General features: G+C 51.0%; 1 protein-coding gene across 2 annotated transcripts; it reads right to left on the reverse strand.

Annotated features, from left to right (window-relative positions):
• Positions 1-11,515: 11,515 nt before the first annotated feature.
• ANKRD9 (ankyrin repeat domain 9) lies at positions 11,516-12,945 on the reverse strand. 2 transcript variants are annotated; one of them, XM_013940993.2, is made up of 2 exons: positions 12,690-12,927; positions 11,516-12,596 (listed from the first exon to the last, which is right to left on the reverse strand). In XM_013940993.2, the coding sequence occupies exons 1-2, from the start codon at positions 12,852-12,854 to the stop codon at positions 11,976-11,978; spliced, it is 786 nt and encodes a 261-aa protein (XP_013796447.2). In that variant the 5' UTR covers positions 12,855-12,927; the 3' UTR covers positions 11,516-11,975. The 2 variants fall into 2 exon arrangements, with proteins under 2 accessions (XP_013796447.2, XP_013796446.2); XM_013940992.2 differs by having other exon boundaries at positions 11,516-12,945.
• Between the last annotated feature and the right edge of the window lie 8,783 nt (positions 12,946-21,728).

A 21,728-nucleotide genomic window follows, 5' to 3' on the forward strand; every position in this document is an offset into this window, starting at 1 on the left:
AGCTGAGTTTTTAACCCCATGCACTGGTGCAGGTTGGGGGTTGACCTGCTGGAAAGCAACTCTGCACAGAAGGATCTGGGAGTGCTGGTGGACCAAGTTAAGCATGAGGCAGCAATGTGGCCTTGTGGCCAAGAAGGCCAATGGTATTCTGGGGTGCATCAGGAAGAGTGTTGCCAGCAGGTGGAGGGAGGTGATTCTCCCCCTCTACTCAGCCCTGGTGAGGCCACATCTGCAGTACTGCGTCCAGTTCTGGGCTCCCCAGCACAAGAGGGATGTGGCACTACTGGAGCAAGTCCAGTGAAGGGCTACAAAGATGATTAGGGGACTGGAGCATCTCTCTTATGAGGAAAGACTGAGAGAGCTGGGCCTGTTTAGCTTGGAGGAGAGAAGGCTGAGAGGAGATCTTATCAACGTGTACAAGTATCTGAAGGGAGGGTGTCGAGAGGATGGGACCAGACTCTTTTCAGTGGTGCCCAGCGACAGGATGCAAGGCAACGGGCACCAACTGAAACACAGACACTTCCATCTGAACATGAGGAAATACCTTTTCACTGTGAGAGTGACAGAGCACTGGCACAGGTTGCCCAGAGAGGTGGTGGAGTCTCCTTCTCTGGAGATATTCAGAACACGCCTGGATGCGATCCTGTACAATGTGCTCTAGGTGACCCTGCTTGAGCAGGGGGGTTGGACTAGATGATCTCCAGAGATCCCTTCTAACCTCAACCATTCTGTGATTCCTTGATTCTGTGAATGTTTAGGATTGGGCTTCACCATATGATATCTCTAGAGGTAGGTCTGCTTTTGCTCAGCCAAGTAAGGGATGTTCTTGGAAGCCATCCAAGGTGAGTGATTTGGCAAAATAGATGTATTTACTTTGATTCAGGTGATAGCCAGGTACTATGAGTATCTTCCTTGGCAGTTACTCATGAAGTTTTAACAGGGATGGTATTTTGGGGGAAGGAACCACCTTTTTTCCCCTCTTTTCCCAGCATCTCTTTATAGTGCAGTTACGTAAGGAGTATCTTTGGTAGCCATTCCATGGCAGTGGCTGGGGAACAGGAGGGCATCTACTCAGAAGCAGTCAAGTCACAGGTGGACTTATGTAGTAGGTTTTGTATAATACTTGTAGTTTTGGTCCTGGCCCTGGTGAAGTTCTTATGCACTGCAGTAATGCCAGCATAGTTTGTTTTCTCTCTAACATTGGTGTGTTTGCATCTAGGTTACTAGAAACAGCTGGAAGCACCTGGGTTTCAGAAAATAAGTTATGAGAAAACCAGTATTAATAACAAACAGAGCAGAGAGAATGACTTGTGGAAATAAAATTCAAAGAGGCTTTAAAAACCACCTGCCTTAACCCACAGTTGCTAGGATGAATGGAGGTAATAGGATGGTTTCAAAGCAAGCTGAAGAGAATAATTCTCAGCTATGGAGGAAGAACGAATAAAGGAAACTGGCTTAATGGCAGGAAACATTTCCGCACAATGCAGTTAATTAGATTGTGCTATTGTCTTTGAGAGGAAAGGGTAGCAGTCCCATTGCCTGGAGCTTTTGATTGGACAGAGGGAACAGTCCCTGCAATAATGCAAAAGTGTAAGAACTCTGTCAGGGCCCTTTAATTTCTTCTTGCTTGGCTTGATTTCTTTATGTCAGAGGCATCACCTTGTTTTCAGTTCTTTAACTACTCTCATGTCGTTTTTGTTTCTTTTTGATAGATCTGAATGGTGTTATCAGAAAGCCAGGGCTTTTGAAGATGCAGAATGTGTGCATCTCTCACTGGTGTCATTTGTTGCTGTGGACACTCAGCATTTCTGCAAGTCAGTCTTCCAACCATTTTGGCTTGTATGTGAAAACAGTCAGGGCTAATTGATGGTTTACAGCTCCGTATATAAAAACAGTGCTTTTTATAGCAGCGGAGGCGTGAAAGCAACCAGCTGGCTAATAATACCTGTAACATAAATGGGGTTTTGTTTGATTTGGTTGTTTTTATTTTCAAAATCAAAGTGTCGAGAGCATAAGATAAGAGGGATTCATTTGACCTCTGATGATTTGACATGACAACAACATGGCACATTTGTATGAGGAAAATAGTTAGATTTGCATAGTAAATCCATTTTGTCAAGCTGTAGGCACTGGTTTCACGATCTTTCTCCCTAGAGGTGATCCCTCCGCAAGTGGATGCTCACATTTAATATTAGCCTTTGTCTTTGACAGGCCTGAGCTGTGTGGTGTAACCTTTTTACTTGTGCCTTGTAATTTGCACCAGAGTGGCTGTCTTATGTATTTCTCCATATATTCTTATGGCAGCAGCGCTTTTCTACGTATTGGTCAGCAGACAACTTGTCTTTACCTGTGGGCAAGTGAAAAAAGAGGGCAGGCAACCAGGAAGTGGGAACTGGAGGCTTGCTGCTGACAAACTTCCTATGTTTGGCAGCAATTTCCAAATGCTGCTCAGAAAGGAGTAAAGCTGGACGAGCGGGGTGAGGTCACCCTCATTAACCAGAAGTTCAGCAGGGTGTCAAGCTTAGGGCTTGCAGTGAAGGTATGGGACTGAGAATGACATGAGGGTTGACCCTAGCCACCAGGGCAAGTACATCCTACAGTAATAGAAAAGTCAGCAACAAACCAGTAAGGAATCATGTTTTCCAGTGGAAATTAGGGAAATTAGGAAGGCATGCAAAAATTCCATGACACAAATTGACATTTCACCATCGTGCCAGAGCTAATGTTTCTATACCACAAAGGATACAGGTTTTCCGTAGGCTCTGAAGTCAAGACTTTGCTCTCACAGTGCAGCCCTCTTCCCAGCTGAGCTAAAAGCCAGCAGCTCACATAGCTGAACTGGCTTTTCTCATCACAGGAACCAGCTAGTAGAGAGAGGTAGGGCACACATCTTGTGAGCATACCATTGTCTCTGTGCCACATTATTATTAATGCCCAGGTCATCAAGACCGCTCATGATCAACATCATGTCACAAAAATGGCGTGTTCAGTAGTTATCCCATCAGGAAGGGTGCCTTCTACTGAGTCAGCTGCACCAGTGTCAGATTTGTATCTGAGTAAAGTTTTAGTGTAGTCTAACTAATGAACGCGGCCTGATGAGGTCACAGTCCAAAGCAGGGATTTGGTTGCACAAATTTGTATGCTTTTATTTTAACAGGGACTCTACACAGGATTTGTTTGGTATCTGGGCAACCAGTTTCTAAAGCATCAAATCTGAAGCAGGAGGCAGGAAAGGGTTCTTTTGACTCTGGAACAAAAGACTTCCGAATACCCTCCCAGCTCCGTATCCTACATTTGGTACCGTACAGTGCCACTTCTCCATGCATGAACTGCAAATGCTGAAAAGGAGAATGGATGCAGATCCAGACTACCTGCTGGGACTTGTCACATCCCAAAGTGAATGCTCAGTGCTGCTTAGCACCCTCTGAAAGCAAAGCATTGGCTAAGCAGAGCTTTTCCCCTGAGTTAAAGGTGGGCAGAGCCAAACTCTGTGTTGCTTCTCCCCTCTCCTGCCTGGTTCTAGCTTGTAAAGATACTCCCTCACTATCAAGGGCACTAAGGCAATTTGCTCCCCCTTTCTTCTCCTCCCATCATTCAGCAGAAGTGGAAAGAGGATGGGAACACAGCAGTCCTGCTGCCTGAGCAGAGCACAGAGGTTTGTGGTTCTGGTTTTGGCCCTGGCTGGTTTAGCTGCACAACAGGAGAGAAACATTTGCCTGATAACTCCCTGACTTGCACAAGCAAAGCTGCTGTTTGCAGGGACAGCATGGACTATAGCAGGACAAGGTCTGCTGCCAGCTGCCTTGGGTTGAGTGAGTGTCTGTGAGACTTGAGGAGTTATCAGCCACCACAGTGGCCACCACAGGGCAATATTGACCCAGAGACCTCTAAAGATAAGATGTTTCTGATACCACCTGAGAAAAAGCTCCGGCTCAGAAGTTGGGATTGTAACCACTCTGTGTGCTCTGTAAACTGCTATGGGGAAGAGATGTGATGTGAGCTGGCTGTTGCCTTGTGCAATTGTTCACGGTGTGGGCAATGCCTCAGTACCACAGGCATGTTGTCACTAGGCATATCATAAGAAAGCATATCTGATGTGGTGTGGTACCAAAGAATTAGGACCTCAAGTTATTGCAGCACTCATGAAACGAGCATTGCTCTGCTTGGCCTCACTGTCTACTTGGCCATGCTCTCCTTGCCACCCAGGTGCCTCCTACTCTGTGCTCCCCCAGGGGTCTGATCTCACTGAGGGAGCCAAGACTTACCAAGTCTCCTCAACAGTGAGGGAAGGCTTGGATGCTGGCTATGCTCTTCTCCCATCACCATGCCAGTAGTGCTTCCCCTGCTCCCTGCCTAGTGGCAGGCAAGAGTCTCAGGAGAGGCTGTGCTGGGGGACAAGACTCTGTTCCCGGGGGAGGAATGGAGGATGGGGTGTCTCCTGCTGCAGCCCCAGTCTGGGGGTGATGGCTGCAGAGACAAGTCATAACCCCCTGAGAGATCAGACTGGCTTGAGTGAAGGGGGTTGTGAGGAGACACACCTTGAGGCTTTCACCTAGAGCTTGGTACCTGGCTGATGGGATGATATTTGGCTTGCTCTTCTATCAGGAAAGATTTGAATGGTGTTGCCTGGTGTGAACTGACCATCCCTGGCCAGCAGAAGACTTCATGTCTACAGCCAGACCATCCTGCATGTTGTGCAGTGCCCCGATAATAGAGCTAATGTCCTAGAGGAGTTCTCCATGGTGAAGGCACAACCACAGGTGTGCGGCTGCCATCTCACTTTGAAGGAAACAAGCAAGTTTTATCTTTTAAAATGTTTTATCCAATGAGTGAATCAGTGAGTGACTCATCCTGGTCTCCTCTCTCAACAGCTCCTACCTCAGGTCCTGTCTCAGAGGGTAGTTTTCTGCCAGGGTGTTCCGACACTAACCACAGCCCTGACGCTGTGGCTGGCAGGGAAGATGAGGTGACGCAAAGCTGAGTCAAACTTCAGCATCTGAAAAAGGAGACAAACTTGAGGGAGTGCTGCTCTCCTCCTGCCTGTTTGCAAGGAGTTTGCTTCATTGGCTTTGGGGGCTCTGCCATGGCTCTTATCATGTACTGCCACGGCCTAGCGTACGTTGCAGCTCTACAGAACAGCAGCAAAGAGCACCAGCAGGTTTCTCTTTGATAAGGAAGTGTCTGTTCATCCATCTCATCTCAGCTGGTTCCCTGCTGTCAATTGAAGCCCCATGACTCTGTCTGAGTAGTTTTCCTTAGCCCTGCAGTCCCTAAGGTCCCAGTGTCCCCTTCCTGCTGGGCAAGCCTGCAAATGTGTGCGAGTTACAAGTGAATGAAGCAGAAGGGGTGGCTCCCAGATTTGGGACAAGCAGCCACTCAGGTCACCTCCACTGTGGGCAAGTTACTGCTTTCAAACAGTCACGGCTACCGGTTTATCCCTCTCTCTCTGGGACACAACCTCTTGCCCAATCAATAGGGCAACTCCAGCCTGGGAGGCTGAAGGTTTGTGGCCAGTTTCTTCCCAGGAGCTTGATTTTACTAGTTCATGACTATTTTGCCCAGCCTGTTTTTGACTTTAGCCCTGTCTGTGCTTGCTGTTAATGAAGGACTGAAAACAGTGAGCTTGAGTGTTTGTATCCCTCTGTCTTGTCACTTTAAGTTACTAAACAGCAATAGCTCTCCTTGCTACAGAAGCGGGGAGAGACTGCCGAGCACAAGCAGATGGTTCTGGAGGAAAGGATGTTCAAAGACTCAGCTCCTCAAGAGACTTCATTCTCTCTCTTACTGTGAGTTATAAATTACTTATCCTTTTAGGCTTTGCTCTAAAATGCTGCCTTAAACATTATGTCAGGGAAATGACACTGCATTACAAATATGAATGTGATGTACTATAATTAATGTGTTTACTGCAATTTACTTGCACCATTAAAAAGAAGAACCCTAATGATTATAAAATAAACTCCACATATTAAGAGCAGGATGCAGAAAACCACCCCCACATCAAAACAGTAGGTAGTACCAGGGCTGGAGCAAAGGAGCAAGAGTACAATTTTGGGCAGGGGGCTTTACTGAGTGAGAGAGAAGATGGGGACACCTAGCCTCTCACTTCCAAGTTGGGTCAGGGTTGGAGGGCAGTGCCCAGTCACTGGTGTGTGAGCAAGAGGTTGGAGGACAAGCAACTTGCCCTCAAAGCCATTAGGCTGTGGGAGAGGAGCTGTGGCGCTGGTGGCTAAATGGGGAGCCATGTGGCTGGGAGAATGCTGCTCTCCTTGGAGCTGGAAGCTGCTCCCAGTGTCTCCCTGTCCTGGCTGAGTCACGCAGCCAAGAGCTTTCTGCCTAGAGGCAGAATGCCAATGCCTCTCTCTCTTCCTTTGGCCTCCTTCCATCACTTTCAAATGGAGAGGCCTGAAGGAAGGGCTTGGCTGGCCTTGATTCCCTGCTCATTTCCCTGCTGAGATCCACAGAGCTTCCTGCCCTCATGTTCGCCCTCCTCAGTTGGGGAGTGCAGGGAAAAGGAGACCAGCCCATGGTCCCCCTTCGTATCTCAGGCATGCAGATGTCTCACCAAGGCTCAGAATGGGTTGCATCAGGCCTGAATTTGGCATCTTGAACTTTTCTACGCTAGTGTGTTTTCCTGAAGGAGAAGGGTTGACTTGTGCTGTATTTCCCACTAGACTTGTAGTACAGGGAACTTAACCTCCAACAGCTAGTCTGATTTGAGCTCACCCAGAGCCCTGAGTCACAGGCTCAGACCCTTGCTGAAACCCTGCTCACAGAGCTGAAGCCCAGGCATGGGACAGATCAAAGCCCATTTCTGCATTCCCTGCTTCTCTGAAGTGTGTCTCTGCCTCCCTCCTTGCTAGCTCAGGTTCCAGTCAATTCTCACTTGAAATAATACATTTGCAAGTGAAAGAAAGGGATTATTTTTTCCCGCAGAAGAAAGAGGTGGAGGTGAGGGCAGGGGATGTTCTGTAGTTTATGGACAGACCAGACAGGGACGTGATCTGGATGGGACCTTTACTTTGTTCAGCCACAAGCTCTTTGGAGGTCCTTGGATGCTCCACTGTTGAAAAATCTATAAAACAAGGTTGGATTTAAAGCAGATGCTCCAAATTAACCAGATGCGATAGGCCCAACATGGGAATTGCTAGCCTGTGTCATACAGGCATTTAGACTGGATGAGCACTGTGGGCTCTTCTGACCCTAAAAATAGCCCATGAAGGTGATGAGTCTGTCATTGTTTGAGGCTTCTGAAAATTTGCTGTGTTGATATATGTGAGCTTTCCATTTATCAGGGGTCATGAAAGCGACTGTGGGGAAGACTTTTACTACAGCTGAACCTGGATCCGTCTCTTTGAGTAGTAGTGAGAGATCTGACATGTTTGTGCAAACTGCTGTACTTCTGTTTTCTGCTATGACTGATGAGTTATGTTTTGCAACAGAGCTCTGCCCCTTCTGTTCTTGTGCTATGCATGCATGTGTATCTGGTGGAAAGGAAAGAGCAGGAGCAAAGCAATACAAGCAGCACCCTTGCAACACCATAGATGTGATTCTTGTGCATGACAAAAAAGGACAGTTTGATGTGGTCTGAGCATGTTGTAGGCAGAGTTTCTTTTTCACACATTGTAGGTGGAGGAGAGACCACTGAAGCCATGTTAGGAATTGAGGATCTAACCTGAAAGAGCTTCTGACGCCAACCAGCAATGGAGATACTTTTATTAACACAGGTGACATGAAAGCTGGTTTGCAAGGATTTACAGTGCTGTTTAAATATTAAGCATGTAACATGGGTGTCTTGTTTGCCTGGTTGGGAATATTGATCTAATGATGGGGTGATGCAATGCACCCTGCTGATGTCAATAGATTTGTTATATTGCAAGTGGAAACCCCATACTGATTTGAATGCCAGGCATAGGACAGATTGGGATTAGGAATCAAACCTGGCACCCTGGCCCTTTTCTAGTCTCTGTCTTTTCCCTGTCTCTGTCCTGGGTCTTCTTCTTTGCTAGTTTCAACTTCATTTTCAAAACAGTCCATAATTCCAGCCCTAGCTAAGGTGTCCTCTCCTGGCAGGTCTCCCTTCCTAAGGTTACCTGATTTCTTTTCTCCTTTACTTAATGTCTGTTCAGTTTAGCTTGCATGAATTGTCCACATGGAGGAGCCTGCTCATTAGTAGCCCTCTTCCTCTCCCTTTGAAAACATATGTAACCCTTACCTGTTTGCAGCAGATATTCTTTGTGCAGTGCTGAGCGCACAGTGACATTTTCAAGCCTAGAAGCTCATGTCAGGCTTCATATTCTGTATCATGCATCTTCATGAAGGGAGTGATTTTCAGGTGTGCTCAACACCTGCATCTTCTGCTAAATTTAAGCTGCTTGCCTCTGATAGCCTCTGGCAATTGGCACACCAGATAATGGCCGTGGCAGGAACAAAGATCCAGCTTTTATGGCAGGACAATACATCAGAGAGTAAGACTGAGACAGGTGTGACAGGAAGAGATTTTTAGACTATTTAAGTCACCTAGTTTTATGCTCATGTCACTTTAACTTTGTTAACTACTTAATATTTTGGATAAAAGAGGACTGTTAAAGATCCTGAATCCATCTTTTAAACAAGGTATTCAAATAGACTTCTGCTCCTTCAGCGAACTGTGAACTGACCAAGTTTTCTCACTCCTGAATGCTGCAGAGAGGAGAAGTTTGCAAAGAGGAAAAAATAAAAGTAACCCAGTACTTCCTCTCTCCCCTGGCTTTCAGAATGAAAACTTTTCAAGACTTCTTTGCTTGTCATAGCAAATAAAACTACTTTGTACTAAAAGGTGAGTAGTATATGATTTTTCTTTGGAAGTGCTTGAGCAACACATGGAAAATATTTATTATCTTTCATCATTGTTTTGTGGTTTCAGGTAGCCTTTTAGAGGAACTGGCTATAACTAAGCTTTTCAGGAATGCTGCCTCCATATACTGCCCTATATGCTTTTGAAAGCATTTCTCACAGGTGAGTATGTAACCTTGTGCCATTCATCTGTGCAGGTAAGACAGAAGTTTTTGAGTATATATCCTCACCACCATGCTCTCATGTTGTTGGGACTTGGGGGAATTTTCTTTCCTCCACCTTTGCGATGAGCAGAAGCTTAATAGTTGTGCGCATTTGCTTTATTAAGGTTAGCAATGGTGTTGCAACTGGCTCTTTTGCTGTCAGCCTTCACCAAGAGATGAGAACTGCTTGGGCCGTGGAGCCCAAACTCCACGACACCCCAAGGTCCTGGTGGCAGGGGACAGAGGTGTGTTGGCCAGTGCATCCGAGGAAAGCCGATGCCACTATTGCTTGTTCTGTGGATAAACAGAGGACTTCTGTTTCCAAAGCCGACAAGCCCCAGCCTTTCTCCAAGCTGTAACTCTATTTGAAAAACCAGCCTGGGTGCAGTTAGGTGAGTGATCTGTGCAGTCATCAGAGCATTTTGCCCAGAATTTCCATTTAGCAGCCTCTCCAGATTAAGCATCCCCCACACAGCAAGGAGCTGCCCATAGTGAGGCCATCAGTGGCCTTCAGCAGAGTAATCCCAGCACGGGCTCAGCAACAGGCTTGACTGCTGTCCTAGAATAACAGGAGGGGCACAGCAGTGAGCTGACTTTGGTCCCAGCACAACATATTGAGGGGATCCTGTGTGTTTGCCAAAGCGAATTACCCAAGAGCTGGTGGGAGGGCTGCAGGGAATCACAGTGGTAGCTTTGGCCTTGAATTACTGTTTCATTAACGGGCCTGTTATGAGGCGCAGGTAGAGCCTGCTTTGCCTTGCTTACACAGTGGGAGTTTTCTAACAGACTCCAAGTGGTGATGAGAGGGTGGGTGTCCTGCCCAGCCTGTCACGCTGCTCCTCTCCTCCCACCCCCGGCTCTTTCCTCCCCCGGCTCAAGACACTTTTCCATGTGTGAGTTAGACCTGACTGCTTTACTTCTCGTCTGTTTATGGAAGATGCTTCCACAGCATCATTCCAGAAGCAATGGGGAAAATGTACTCAAATGAAGAATTTAGCAACATAGATATATTTTTTAAGACCACTGAGAGGGATTAATTCTGTGGATTGCTCTATTTTTATTATCAACAAGGTAACCAAAGAGAACACTTTAAATTGTTATATGCTGTCTTTCCAGCAAGGGAGCTAATTTTCCCATGATAATTAGTTTGAGCATGTATCATCTTGTTTTTTTTGGGAAAAAGAACATTTGCTTTTCTAGGAAACATTTGCAGTGCCCTCAGTCTAAGAATAGCAATCTTTCTGTTGTATCTCAAATTTCAGAAATAAGGTCTATCTTTTATTGTGCATGCAGTATGGGGATTTTTTAGCTGAAATACCACTGTGTTCTGCTGAAACATGAACATGTGCCTCATTCTGTGGTTTTCTTGTTTCTTTTCTAACCAAAATTAATTCATGAAAAAAGAAATTTCTGCCTTAAACATGGCCTCTTATCTCTCAGTCCATCAGTTCAGTGATGATCCCAAAGGGAACTATAATGCTGAAATAGTTCAAGTGGCAAACAACTCCCTGGCTACAAATTTAAGCACTGAAACAAAACCCTACAGTTTCACTGATGACTTCCAACAATAGAGACAAAGCTAAAGCTCTGTGGCCTAGGAGATTTCGATCGTCCTCATGTTGGCAGAGCCAGCAAAGCTCGCTCCCTGCTGAGCAGGCAGGGCAGTGCCAGTTTTATAGGGAGGCAGCAGCACCGCTGCCCAGGGCTCACAGTGAAGGCTGCAAAGCGAAGAACCCAAGCTGAACCCTTTGCTCAGGACCTTGATGTGCCTCAACAAAAACCTTGGAGGCAGGGCATCACCCCAAAAGGACTTTTTGATCTGCAGCATCTGGGAAGGTTTTAGATACCTTGGAGCATCTCAGAAGCAGGTCAGCATATTTGACGGAGGCTTGATATCTAATACTCCTCTGGTACCTACCCAGGGGGAACCAAGACTGCCACAGGTTTCTCAGCTGAACTAAGCCATGACGTCCTCCTAAGAACTGGCAGTGGAAGAGCTGAAGCCCACATAAAAATGCTGCTGTATTCTCATGCGCCATTACCATGCCCAAGCAAATCCCTCTGGGCATAGCAGAGGGCGGACAGGAGGCGCTTGGCTCTCCTGCTTTGTGCCACCCTGCTTCCATCTTCTCTAGTGACAACACCTCCAGCCACAGCAATCCCCCGGAGCACCTGCAGGGTCTCTTCCTTCCCCCTTCCAGCGTGGGAATATCCTTGGTCGGAGGGAAGCCAGGTGCTTCTGTTCCTGCCCTTCTCTCTGCCCGATGAGCAGCACCCTTGGCTCTCCAAGAAGGGCAGAAAGAACTTTGCGAGGAAACCAACTGTTATTTATGCATATTTAAAAATATATTTTGTTCAGCTGCATATCCCTGCCAGCCTTGTTTAGGGAGATTTTAATAGTATCTGGCTTCTCTTTGGTTTTGTGTACAAGATTAGGAAGTTTTCATCTGTGCCTTTAAAAAAACCAACATCCCTGCCAAGATGTATTAGGAGAGCTGTAAAAAAGGAGTCATCCTGTTCCAGGACTGCTAAGCTTATGTAACAGGGAAATCCTAACTAAGAGATATGTTTCCCCCCTCCACACAGTTTTTCAAGGCACATACCATTTCAGAATTTTCAGCTGCTTGATTTGTATTTCGATCATATCTGCCACTGGTTTATTTAGATGTATTTACAACTACATTCTCCCACACATCCTCATTTGTACATGCTGTATAATGTCTTTTTTTTTTTTATAAAATGCAGTGTTGAACACACCTCACCACAAGAATCTTTAAATAAAATATATTGTAAAGTGCCAGATACAATTCTTTTAAAAAACACAGTTCTAATTAAAACAGACACTTTGCTGCTGCATTAGCAGCTTTGTATATGGATACAGTTTTAGCGCAATAGTCTATTTCTGTCATGTGAGCGGGAGGCTCTGGTACAACCCCCCTAGCTCTCCAGTTTCAAGTCCAAAGGCTTTAGAAAATGCGGCAGAGGCAGATCGTCCAGAGCCTCTGGGAACTGCTCAGGCGAAATGGTCCTGATCAAAACGCGCATGGCGCTGATGAAAAGCGATGGGGGGGCCAAGCCCACCAGGCACTGGAACCGGTTCTCCCCTAAGAGGTCCTGCCACCGTTGCCGATTGTCCAACAGCTGTGGCTTCATCGGGAACTGCAGGTCCTGAGGCACGAAGAAGAAGAGGCAGTCGAGGCAGAGGAGCTTGGCACGCATATTGACGGCCGGCGTGTGGGCAATCTGCTGCAGCAAGGTGTCGAGGGGAGTATCCCCAGAGGAGTCATGCAGGCAGGGCGACGCGCCGTGCCCCAGCAGCAGCAGCAAGCACTCGGGTCTCACCAGTTCGCAGGCCACGTGCAAGGCCGTCTTGCCGCCTTCCACGCGGCTGCAGCCCTGGCGGTCCAGGTGGCCGGCTCTGTCGCTGGCCGGGAAGTCCCGGATGGCCTTGAGGATTCGGAAGAGGATGCGGACCCGGTTGTAGCGGACGGCCATGGCCAGGTGCGGGGCCGACGACTGGCAGCAGCTGAAGCTCTGGCTGGGCACGGCCAGGGCGCCCTGGGGGAACTTAGTCAGCAGGTGCTGGGCGTAGGACTGGTGGTCGTGCACCAGCGCGTAGAGCAGGGCCTCCGAGGGCGAGTACGCGCTCACCTTCCCCCCGTCCTCCCAGTGGAAGACCTCCATGGTCCGCATGTCCTCCAGCAGCCAGGCGGGTAGCAGGTCCCTCACCGCCTGGTAGAAGGCGAAGGAGGATTTCTTGCACTGCTTCTGCGACTGGGCGCCGCGGCCGCCGACCCACCGGACGCTCCAGGGCATGGCGGGCGGCGGGGCTCCGCCGGGGGCCTCCTCCCGCCCCGGCGCCCCGCGCCCGCATCGGCGCCGGGACCTGCGGGAGCGCACGGGCGTTAACCGCTGCGCCGCCGGGGCGCCCCGGCCCGCGCCGGCGCCGCTGCACGGGCCCCCCGCGCTGCACGGCCCCCCCGCCGCCGGTGCGCGCGATCTTCCCACCGCGCTGCGCAGGAACAACCTCCCCCCCGGTGCACGGGAACCCAGTGCACAGGAACGGGTCCGGCTCCCCGTCCCCGTTCCCCCCCGCCCCGGTGCACGGGACCTGCCCGCCCCGGTGCACGGGAGCCCCTTCCGCCCCGGCGCCCGGCTCCCCGCCCGCGCCGCGCTCACCTCTCCGCTCGCGCCGCGATGCCGCCGGCGGCCGCACGGGAGGCGCCGCTGCCCTGCCCTGCCCGGCTCGGCTCGGCGCGGCGCGGCGCGGCAGCGGCGGCGGCGGCGGCGGCGGCGGCGGCGGCGGCGGCGGCGGCGCCCGGCGCGGGGGAAGGGGCCGGAGCGCGGCGCCGCCGCCGGGGCCTTTTATCCCCACCCCCGCCGCGGGCGGTGAAGGTCGGTCAGGACCGGGGAACTGTCCAGCCGCCGCCGATTGGCGGTCGCCCGGGCTCCCCCCGCTGCCCATTGGCTGCGGCGAGAGGACGGGGCCCTGCACCATTGTGTGCGTCACGGGAGGCAAAGTTCCAAGAAACTTGGCTGGTGGCGCGGAGTCCCCGAGATGTCGCGGCGGGGGGGCGGGGCCGCCCGCGCGGGCGGGGCGGGGCCTCGGCTCCGGGGGGGGGGCGCCCCGGCGGCGGCGGCCTGCGGGGGGGGGCCGGGTGCGGGGTGCAGCGGTGCGGGGGCCTGGGGTGCGGTGTGCAGGGGTGTGAGGTTCTGGGGTTTGGGGTCCTGGGGTGTGGGGACATGGGGTGCACGGTCCTGGGGTGTGGGCATATGGGGTGTGCGGTCCTGCGGTATGGGGTTTTGGGCACATGGGTGTATGGGGTACAGGGGTGTGGGGACGTGGGGTGTGGGGATCTGGGGTCTGGGGTCCTGGGGTTTGGGGTCCAGGGGTGTGGAGACCTGGGCACATGGGGTCCTGGGTGTATGGGGTACAGGGGTGTGGGGTCGGGGGTGTATGGGGTCTGGGGTCTGGAATGTATGGGATCTGGGGGTGTGGGGTCCTGGGGTGTGGGGTTCTGGGCACATGGGGTCCAGGGCTATGGGGTCTGGGGTGTATGGGGTCTGGGCTGTACCAGGGTCTTGGGTGTGGGGTCCAGAGGTTATAGGGCACATGTGTTCCAGGGTCTGTGGGGTCCTGGGCACATGGAGCTGTGGGCACCTGCGTCCTGGCTGCCCGGGGTCTGGGGCGCCCGGCGTTGGGGGCCTGGGGGTCCTGGGCACACTGGGTTGTAGACACGGGGGGACGCCGGGCATGCAGTATCAGGGCCTGTGGGTGCCCCAGCTGCGGCCAGCCTGGCTCCTGCCCGTTCCCGGCTCGTCCCCTTTGCGCCCCCGGCCGAGGACGGCGCTCGTGAGAAGCCGGCACTGCCCTTGAGCTGACTTTGTCCCAGGGGCTCCCACATGTGCCCGCACACGTGCTCGCCACTAAACCGCGGGCTCTCGGCCGTCCCCCAGGCAGTGACATTTGCCGGCCGTCCTTCCGGCCGTGAGTCGTTCGCCGGGTTTTGGCCAAGGAGGAGCGCCGAAACAGTGGCAGAGTGGGGCGGCCCGCGTGCGTGCAGACAATCCCCGCGCTGGTGAAGCGTAATGGATGTCAGCAGTTGTTTTTAAGATGCACACATTGCTGTCCCCCGTAAAGCCACGCTCCTGCGGTTCAGGGACTTGTGGAGGTGCCGGCACGAGAGGCACCGTGCGCCCCGGCACCGGCCTCCTTAGCAGCAAGCGGTGGCATCTGCTGCTCCCTCATCCCCCCGGGGGGTTTGAGGTGTTTCCCTCATTTGCACCGCACCTTGACGTGGGTGATGTTTTCTGCTCGTCCCAGCCTTAAGTACGTGTGTGTACACTTTGGGAGGGGGACACACAGCCAGATGTGTGCTGAGGTGTCAGATTCCCTTAGGGCTTTGCCCCGAGCCGCTTTGAAGCACAGGGGAGGAAATGCTCCGCGTAGCCAACCCTCCTCCGACCCCCGAAGGAAAAGAAGCTTGAGAGGAACAACTGCTCCTTCTGTTGTGCCTGCACTGAGCCGCCGTTCAGCCAGGAAAACAATGCCTAAACGATACTCCCTTTTGTTCGCCGGCTCTTCTTCCCTGCTCACACCAAAATGGTGACGAGCCCTACGGAAAGGAGAGCTGGGCAGGGGGTGACGCGCTGCCGTCGCCCTCGAAAGCGCCCCGTGACCACAACCGGGGCGCGACGAAGTGAGCCGCTCTGCCCCAGGGCATCACGCCCGGCTTTTGGCAGTGCGATTCCTCAGCTGAGGATCCCCGCCGCTCCGCCGCGGCTCCTGGCATCGCACACGTCGGCCGCGGCGCAGAAAATCCTCTTTCATCGCTCAGGTCCGATTCCAGATGAAAATTCATTAAAGGCAGCTGCTTCCTCCGCTTCCTGCTAACTCTGGGGCACTCGCGTTGCAGTCGCGTCCTATTACTTCAAGTGCTGGATGATTTGTACCGAATCTCGGGATCAAAATAAACGGTTTAAAAAGCGCTGATCCTACAGCTCTGTGCCGAGTGCGGATTGCCAAACCCTTTCCCCACTGTTGTCAGGACATTGCCATCGATTCAGACGTCCGGCACGGTGACACGGAGGGGGGTGCAGGGCTGCCGGCCCTTTCTACTCATTTTCCACAAATGCCTGACTAAGCCAAGCTGCATTTGAACCCAAAGGCAAGGGATTAGTTTAATCGCAAAACCAAATTTGCTTTTGCGTAGGGAATTCGTGTCTTCGGAGCGGGAGCAGGCCTAGTTCACTCTGGTCAAGCTTTCTTAGGGAGGGCAGGGGACCGGCTGCTGCAGCGGCTCCGAAAGGGGCTGGGGCGCTCGCAGTCCTGGAGGGCTCGCAGCCAGCGGCCGGGGCTCACCCAGAGCCTGGCTCCGGTTTGCAAAATATAGTTGTCAAATCCATCTGAAGCATGTACAGGGCTGTAGAAAACACAGCCTGTTCGCTGACTGTGCTGCACCGGAGAAAAAGCATTATGTTTGCCCAGTAAATTGCTCATAGTGTGCCCGGCACTAATGACAAAACACAATGTCCTAGAGAGGTTTGAATTTTGCTATGGTATATATATTTTACGTACAAACCCACGGGCATGACTTGTTTGTTTTCAGCCCAGCCTGGTTTTAATCACTCTGAATTAAGTAACTTGATCTTATTACTTAGCTGGCTGTGCGAGGGCTTATCGCAGGTTCCTTGGCACATGACGGCGATGACTCTGTCAGTGCAACCGAGTCTGAGTAATGCGACTCTTCGTTGCCATGCGATGTGTCTTCTTGGGGCTATTTTTTCTGCAGAAGGTTGCTCCATTCGTTTCTTCTGCCAGTGACCAAGGAATACCCACTTAACGCTGCCGAAACCCGTCCACATAATGGAATGGAGGGAAAAGCTCTGCTGTTTCTTGTAATAGATGTCATTTGTTTTCTGAGGTTTTCATTAAATTGAGGGCAGGATCTTATTGACTGGTCACTTAATGGACATGATTGTGGACTTAATTAAAAGCGGTATGGAAATAGGCAGTATAAATTACCATGCTGAGCGCAGTTAACGTTTAGCATTAGTTTTGAGCATGGGATGAAAGAAGGGCAACAAGTACACCCCTCACTCCTGAAAAGGGCCCAAAGGTCCAGGTTTTGCTCCAGTCCCTGCAGTGACTTTTTTGCAAGGGTTTGACTGAGCATTTGCCAGCATCCTCTCCGAAAGCAGGCTCAGGACCAAAGTTCAGCAGAGTTCGGATAACAGCCCCCAAATCCGGAGAGCTCCGGAGCATCCGAGCTGCAAGTTTGCTTTTAGCCTCCAGTCCTGGAGTCTTTATAAACAAGTCAGGCGGAAGCGCCTGATATCCCATTTAGCTAAAATTAACCCTCTTGAGAGAGAAATAACAAGCAAGGAGAGCAGGGCTTTGGGAGAGGAGGCGCTGGGTAGGAACACGCGTGTTTTAACTTCGCCTCCCGCCGTGGGTACGTTGCGAACCCCAGAGCGAACGGCTGAATTGGGCAGTGCCTCCAGCATCCATCAGGTCGGATGGGTGCAGTAATGCTGCTTTGGTCATGGTGTTGTAGACCGTGACCGCTTTGGGTCGGGGATAGCCTTCCCCTATATGTGAATATATTATTTTGGTCTTTGGGGCCCCGATGCTGCGTGGGGACCTCTCTGCTCTGCTGTCGTGAGGCAGCGGTGCAGCCTGGTCATTTGGTGACAAAAAGTCAGATGCTGCCAGGCACCGGATGGGACTTCTCCTCTCGGAGAGGCCTTGGTGTGACTCTGAATCAGACGCAGAGGTGGATGGCGGCCCTGGGCTGCTGCGTTGGGCGGCAATGAATGATAGCTGTTGCTGACACCTCGTGGAAGGCCCCGACAAACATTTTCGCTGGAAACCTCCCCATTTCATTTCCTCCGCTGCGGCTGCTCCCCACCTGAGCTGCTCGTCCTTCTGTTTGCACCATCCCCACAGCAACTGGCTGGGGAAATGCTCTCGCCTTTCATTTTAGAAGCTCAAATCCCTTTGGAAAAAAAGGACATGAAAATATTCCTGAGGAGTGGGAACATATTTCCGCTTGAGAAAGGAGACTGCTGAAGGTCGGATGGTGAGTCAGTGGTTAGCTGCGCTGGGGGACAACGCCTGTCTCCAAGTCCCTCCTTGCTGGAGCCGTCGGACAATGTTCCTCAGTTCAGGCAAGGCGTCGCGGCCCTGAAACCTGCTCTTACTGCTCGCTCCCATACTCTTCCTCTCTCTCAGCACCCACCTCTTCTTCCTCCTCAGTTGTGTGTTATATTCACTCTCGCTTCTCTCCTGACTTTGCATGAGTCATCATTGCACATGGGCCTGAACTGCCCATAACCTGCTGGTTTGCTTTCTCTGCTGCATTATAGGGTCAGCTCTTCCTGACCCACAGCATGAAAGAAAATCTGCTTTGGAAAGAGCGAAGGGAACAAGACAGCTCTTGTTTCTGCTGCTTCCTGGCTGCTGCTGAGCTAATATGACACCGTTCCAAAAATTTGCATCCCAGATGACACTTGGGAACCCAAGGAATGCTATGAAACACTTCATTTTGGAAAGGAAATCTCTCCACCAGGCCTGGGATCAAGTACCTGATGCAGTAATGCTGGAATTCGAATGAGCTGTGCTTTCCGCCCTGCTGTCTACGTACAGGAGAACTTAATGTGACGTTTGACGGCTCCCAAATGTCAGTCCTGGTTGATGGGAGGCTAAATTGGTGTAGTGGAAATGTTGAGTCTGTCAGTGTCCAATAGTGGAATAACACAATATTTAGGCTTTGAAACTTGTTTTTAGTTCTGGTTCCTTGGTAGAGGGGGCAGAAGAGTATTCTGGCAGAAAGGAAGTGGGCAGCAAGGTGGTAAGTCCAGCTTTGGCATATTGGAGCATCAAGGGACGGGACTCCACGGCCTTTACGAATTTAGGCCAAGAGCAGTGGGCTGCTGAGTGCCGGCCAGCGAAGGTCGGGCTCCCATGCAGCGATCTGGCGGCCGGAGGAAACTGCCCCTCTCTGGGCCGCTGTCCTTGTCCTGGGGCAGCAACCAGGACGTGTGCGATAAGGAGAGGGATTTGCTGAATCGGTGTGCTCCCTTGCCAGCCAAATTAGAGGACAGTCCTTCAGCTGTGGCTATATCACAAGCCCTCAGGGATGGTCATAGATCAACACCAGCATCCTATTTATTTTGGCTAGGTTTGCAGGCCACCCCTCCTTAAGCCTTGATTTTGGCACCTGTAATAAATGAGCCACCTTCATCCTTTCTGAAATCTACAGAAGCTCCCATAGCTACGGCAGAGATTAAATTTGATCCAGTATATCAGAGGGAACCTGAAAAATGTACCTGTCCCTTAAAAGGCAGGAAGGGAAAAGGTACCTTTGAGGGAAACTTTCCATTTTATAAGTGAGCAGATGAGAGGGGTCAGAGAGCTCCTAGCGCCTGCGGATGATTGTAGCCTTCAGCTTGATGCTGGTTGTTAAAAATATTATCCCAGATGTATTAATACGACCAGACTGGATTGCATCTGAGCTGAACATTGTGAGCCTAAGGCAGGACATAAATATAGAAGCAAAACAGCCTGACACAAGAGTCATCTGTCCTCTTCTGCACAGGAAGGGAAGGGGGGAGAGAGCGAAGGCACTGGGTTTGTGCACACCCCCAGGCACATGCCTGCGCCTCGGGGAGCACCTGCCGCGGGGTCCTGCGGTGCCAAAGACCCCTGCGAATCCCTCCGTCGGCCCGTAGGGCGCCAGGCCGCGGGACTGAGCACTCAGCACATTTTTAACCTGGGGTTAGGTTTGCTTAGACAAGGTCTGCGATCACGAGCGGCTGTTTGTTTGATGTGTTTGCCTAACAGGATTGCACTTATCACAGCGATAGAGCAGCCTGGCCTTGGCACGGGTAAAACCCAGGGCTCGCGGGGGTCAGCCTCTAGCCTCTCTCGCCCCCCGTGCGCGCACTGCAGCTGGGCTCTGTTATTGCAGAAATGCTCTGCAATATCCAGCCAGGGCTTCGGTGGCCTTCGGTGCTCCACTTTTTGGAAAGAGTAGTTGTGCCATGTAACGCTTTCTGCTGACATCACGCTTGGCATTTCTCTCTCTGCAGCTGAAAAAAAAAAAAAAAGATCAATAATATGAAAAGGTTAGAAAAATGATACAATGTTTTACAGTTAGAGAACGAGATGCCTTCCCCATTGGGAACTGCTCTGAGCAAGTGTCTAACTGACAATTCTAACTGAAGCGTGGCTTTGTTGCCCCCTCATTCCCAAAGAGCACGCTTGTAGGTAATGAACCAACAAGTTGTCTGCTTTTTGCATTGCAGGTCATGAACACACCTAAACTCATTACAAAAGCATCTGCTCTTCTTTATATTTGCGATTATTAAAGTCTGCCGTTTCGAAGGGCTCGAGGAAGGCGGAGGATGAAAGCTTTGTTTTCCTGCAGCGTTTCTGATGCAGCAGAGCCGGCCCTTGCTGATAATCAACGCACGGGCTTGTCCGCCCCTGCTTCTGGCCGGGATGGAGGGGACCTTCTTGCTTCCTGATGGCATGAGCATAGCACGAACACCGTCCTTGCTAGCTAAAGCGAGCCTGGCCTTATGGGGCCCGTGTGCTACTCAGGGACGCCGAACCAGCCGCTTGCTATCTGCCCCTTCCAAAACAAGCAGGATCCCCTGTTTATCATGTGCTGTAATTGGCCTGAATGAAACTTGTGGTTGTGGGGCCTCGAGGGCCCCCAGAGCTGCTGGCACAGCTGCACCCCCCCGCCGGGGCGGTGCTGGGCGCAGAGGCGGCGCTGCACGGAGCAAACGCAGGTTTGCTGCAGCACAGGCGGGCGTGCAGCGCATGGCCCAGCTTCCCGCTCGCTGGGGGCTGCACTGGTCGGGGCGGTGCAGATCCTGTTCGCTAGGCGAGGCTCAGGGAAAGGAGCCGCTTCGGACCGAGGCGGAGAGAGACGCTCCCGGCGCGGTGGCGTCACGGCGGGGCTGCTCGGGTCGCTGCAGCGAGCTTCGCTCACCGAGCTTTGCTGTAACAAGCCCTTTTTTCCCCATTTATAACTGGGATGTGAGCAGGCTTCCGTGACGCAGAAATGACCTGCTGGGTTGTGGGGCCCAAGCGATCCAAGTTCACCTCTGCTTAGGGGATGCTGAATTTCGGTGGCCCATGCTGTTGAGTGCAGCCGGCAAAAGCTGCTGCCTTTGAGCCAGAAATGTTGCTGACCTCAGAGCTCATCGCTGGACTAACTACTCCTACCCTGTAAAAAGCAAAGCAACCAAGACACTTCTATTTAAAAATAGGTACATATATTATAACACTTATCCAGGAGTTGTATCTGATCTATTTATTTTAGCTGTATAAATCCCTCCCCTGTTTGAACTGTAAAGCACGATAGATATATGGCCAAGCGGGCTGATAAAAAAATGGCTGGTGCTTTGCATATCTTTGAGGAATTATATTTATTCCCATTTGTTCCTTCTCTGAGCTCCTGGCTGCCGCTAGGTCTGTCGAAATAACAAGCAGGGATGAGGAAAGAGGGCAGCTCTTTCACGAGCTTGCTTCACGGCAAAGAGGCTGCATTACCGCAGTTAACTCCAACGGGAGCTGCAGGCTCAATAGGTGCGTGTTCATCTGCCATTTACATCATAATAGGAAACCTGTTTTTTTTCCGGAAAAAAAGAAGATTGGTTTATCAGCCCAAAGCCTTTTTGCTGTGAACTGACATTTGAAAAGATTCTTTCTTTCCCTTTGATTTTGTAAAAAAAAATATTCAGAAGTCTTCTAGCACTGTCTGAGCCTATTTTGTCAGCAAGAAAACCACTTAGGTCTGATGATTGGGTCTCCATAATATTTCTGGTTTCTCTGCGATTATTTTCTGATGAAATTTTCAAATTCAAGTATAGTCAGGTTGTTAGACCATAGAAACTTCAGAGTAGGTTTTTTTGGTTGTTTTTTTTCCTTCTAAATCAGTATCTATTTTCTGTGTAGAGGCAACAATATTATTTCGGATATGTAAAGACTTCTAAAATCCGGGTAGTGATATCTTTTACCTATAGAATTTGGCACTAAAATGATTTGACGCAGTTCTCCATTTGGAAGTGTCGCTGAAGTTAATGTAACTGCCTGGTAAGATTTTTCTGTGAGTACATCTCTTCATTGTGTAGCAAGCGGTTGAGGAATTATGGCATACTGTCACCGTTGCCAGA

This window comes from Apteryx mantelli, chromosome 4, assembly GCF_036417845.1.
Source record: "Apteryx mantelli isolate bAptMan1 chromosome 4, bAptMan1.hap1, whole genome shotgun sequence".
Classification (NCBI taxonomy): Eukaryota; Metazoa; Chordata; class Aves; order Apterygiformes; family Apterygidae; genus Apteryx; species Apteryx mantelli.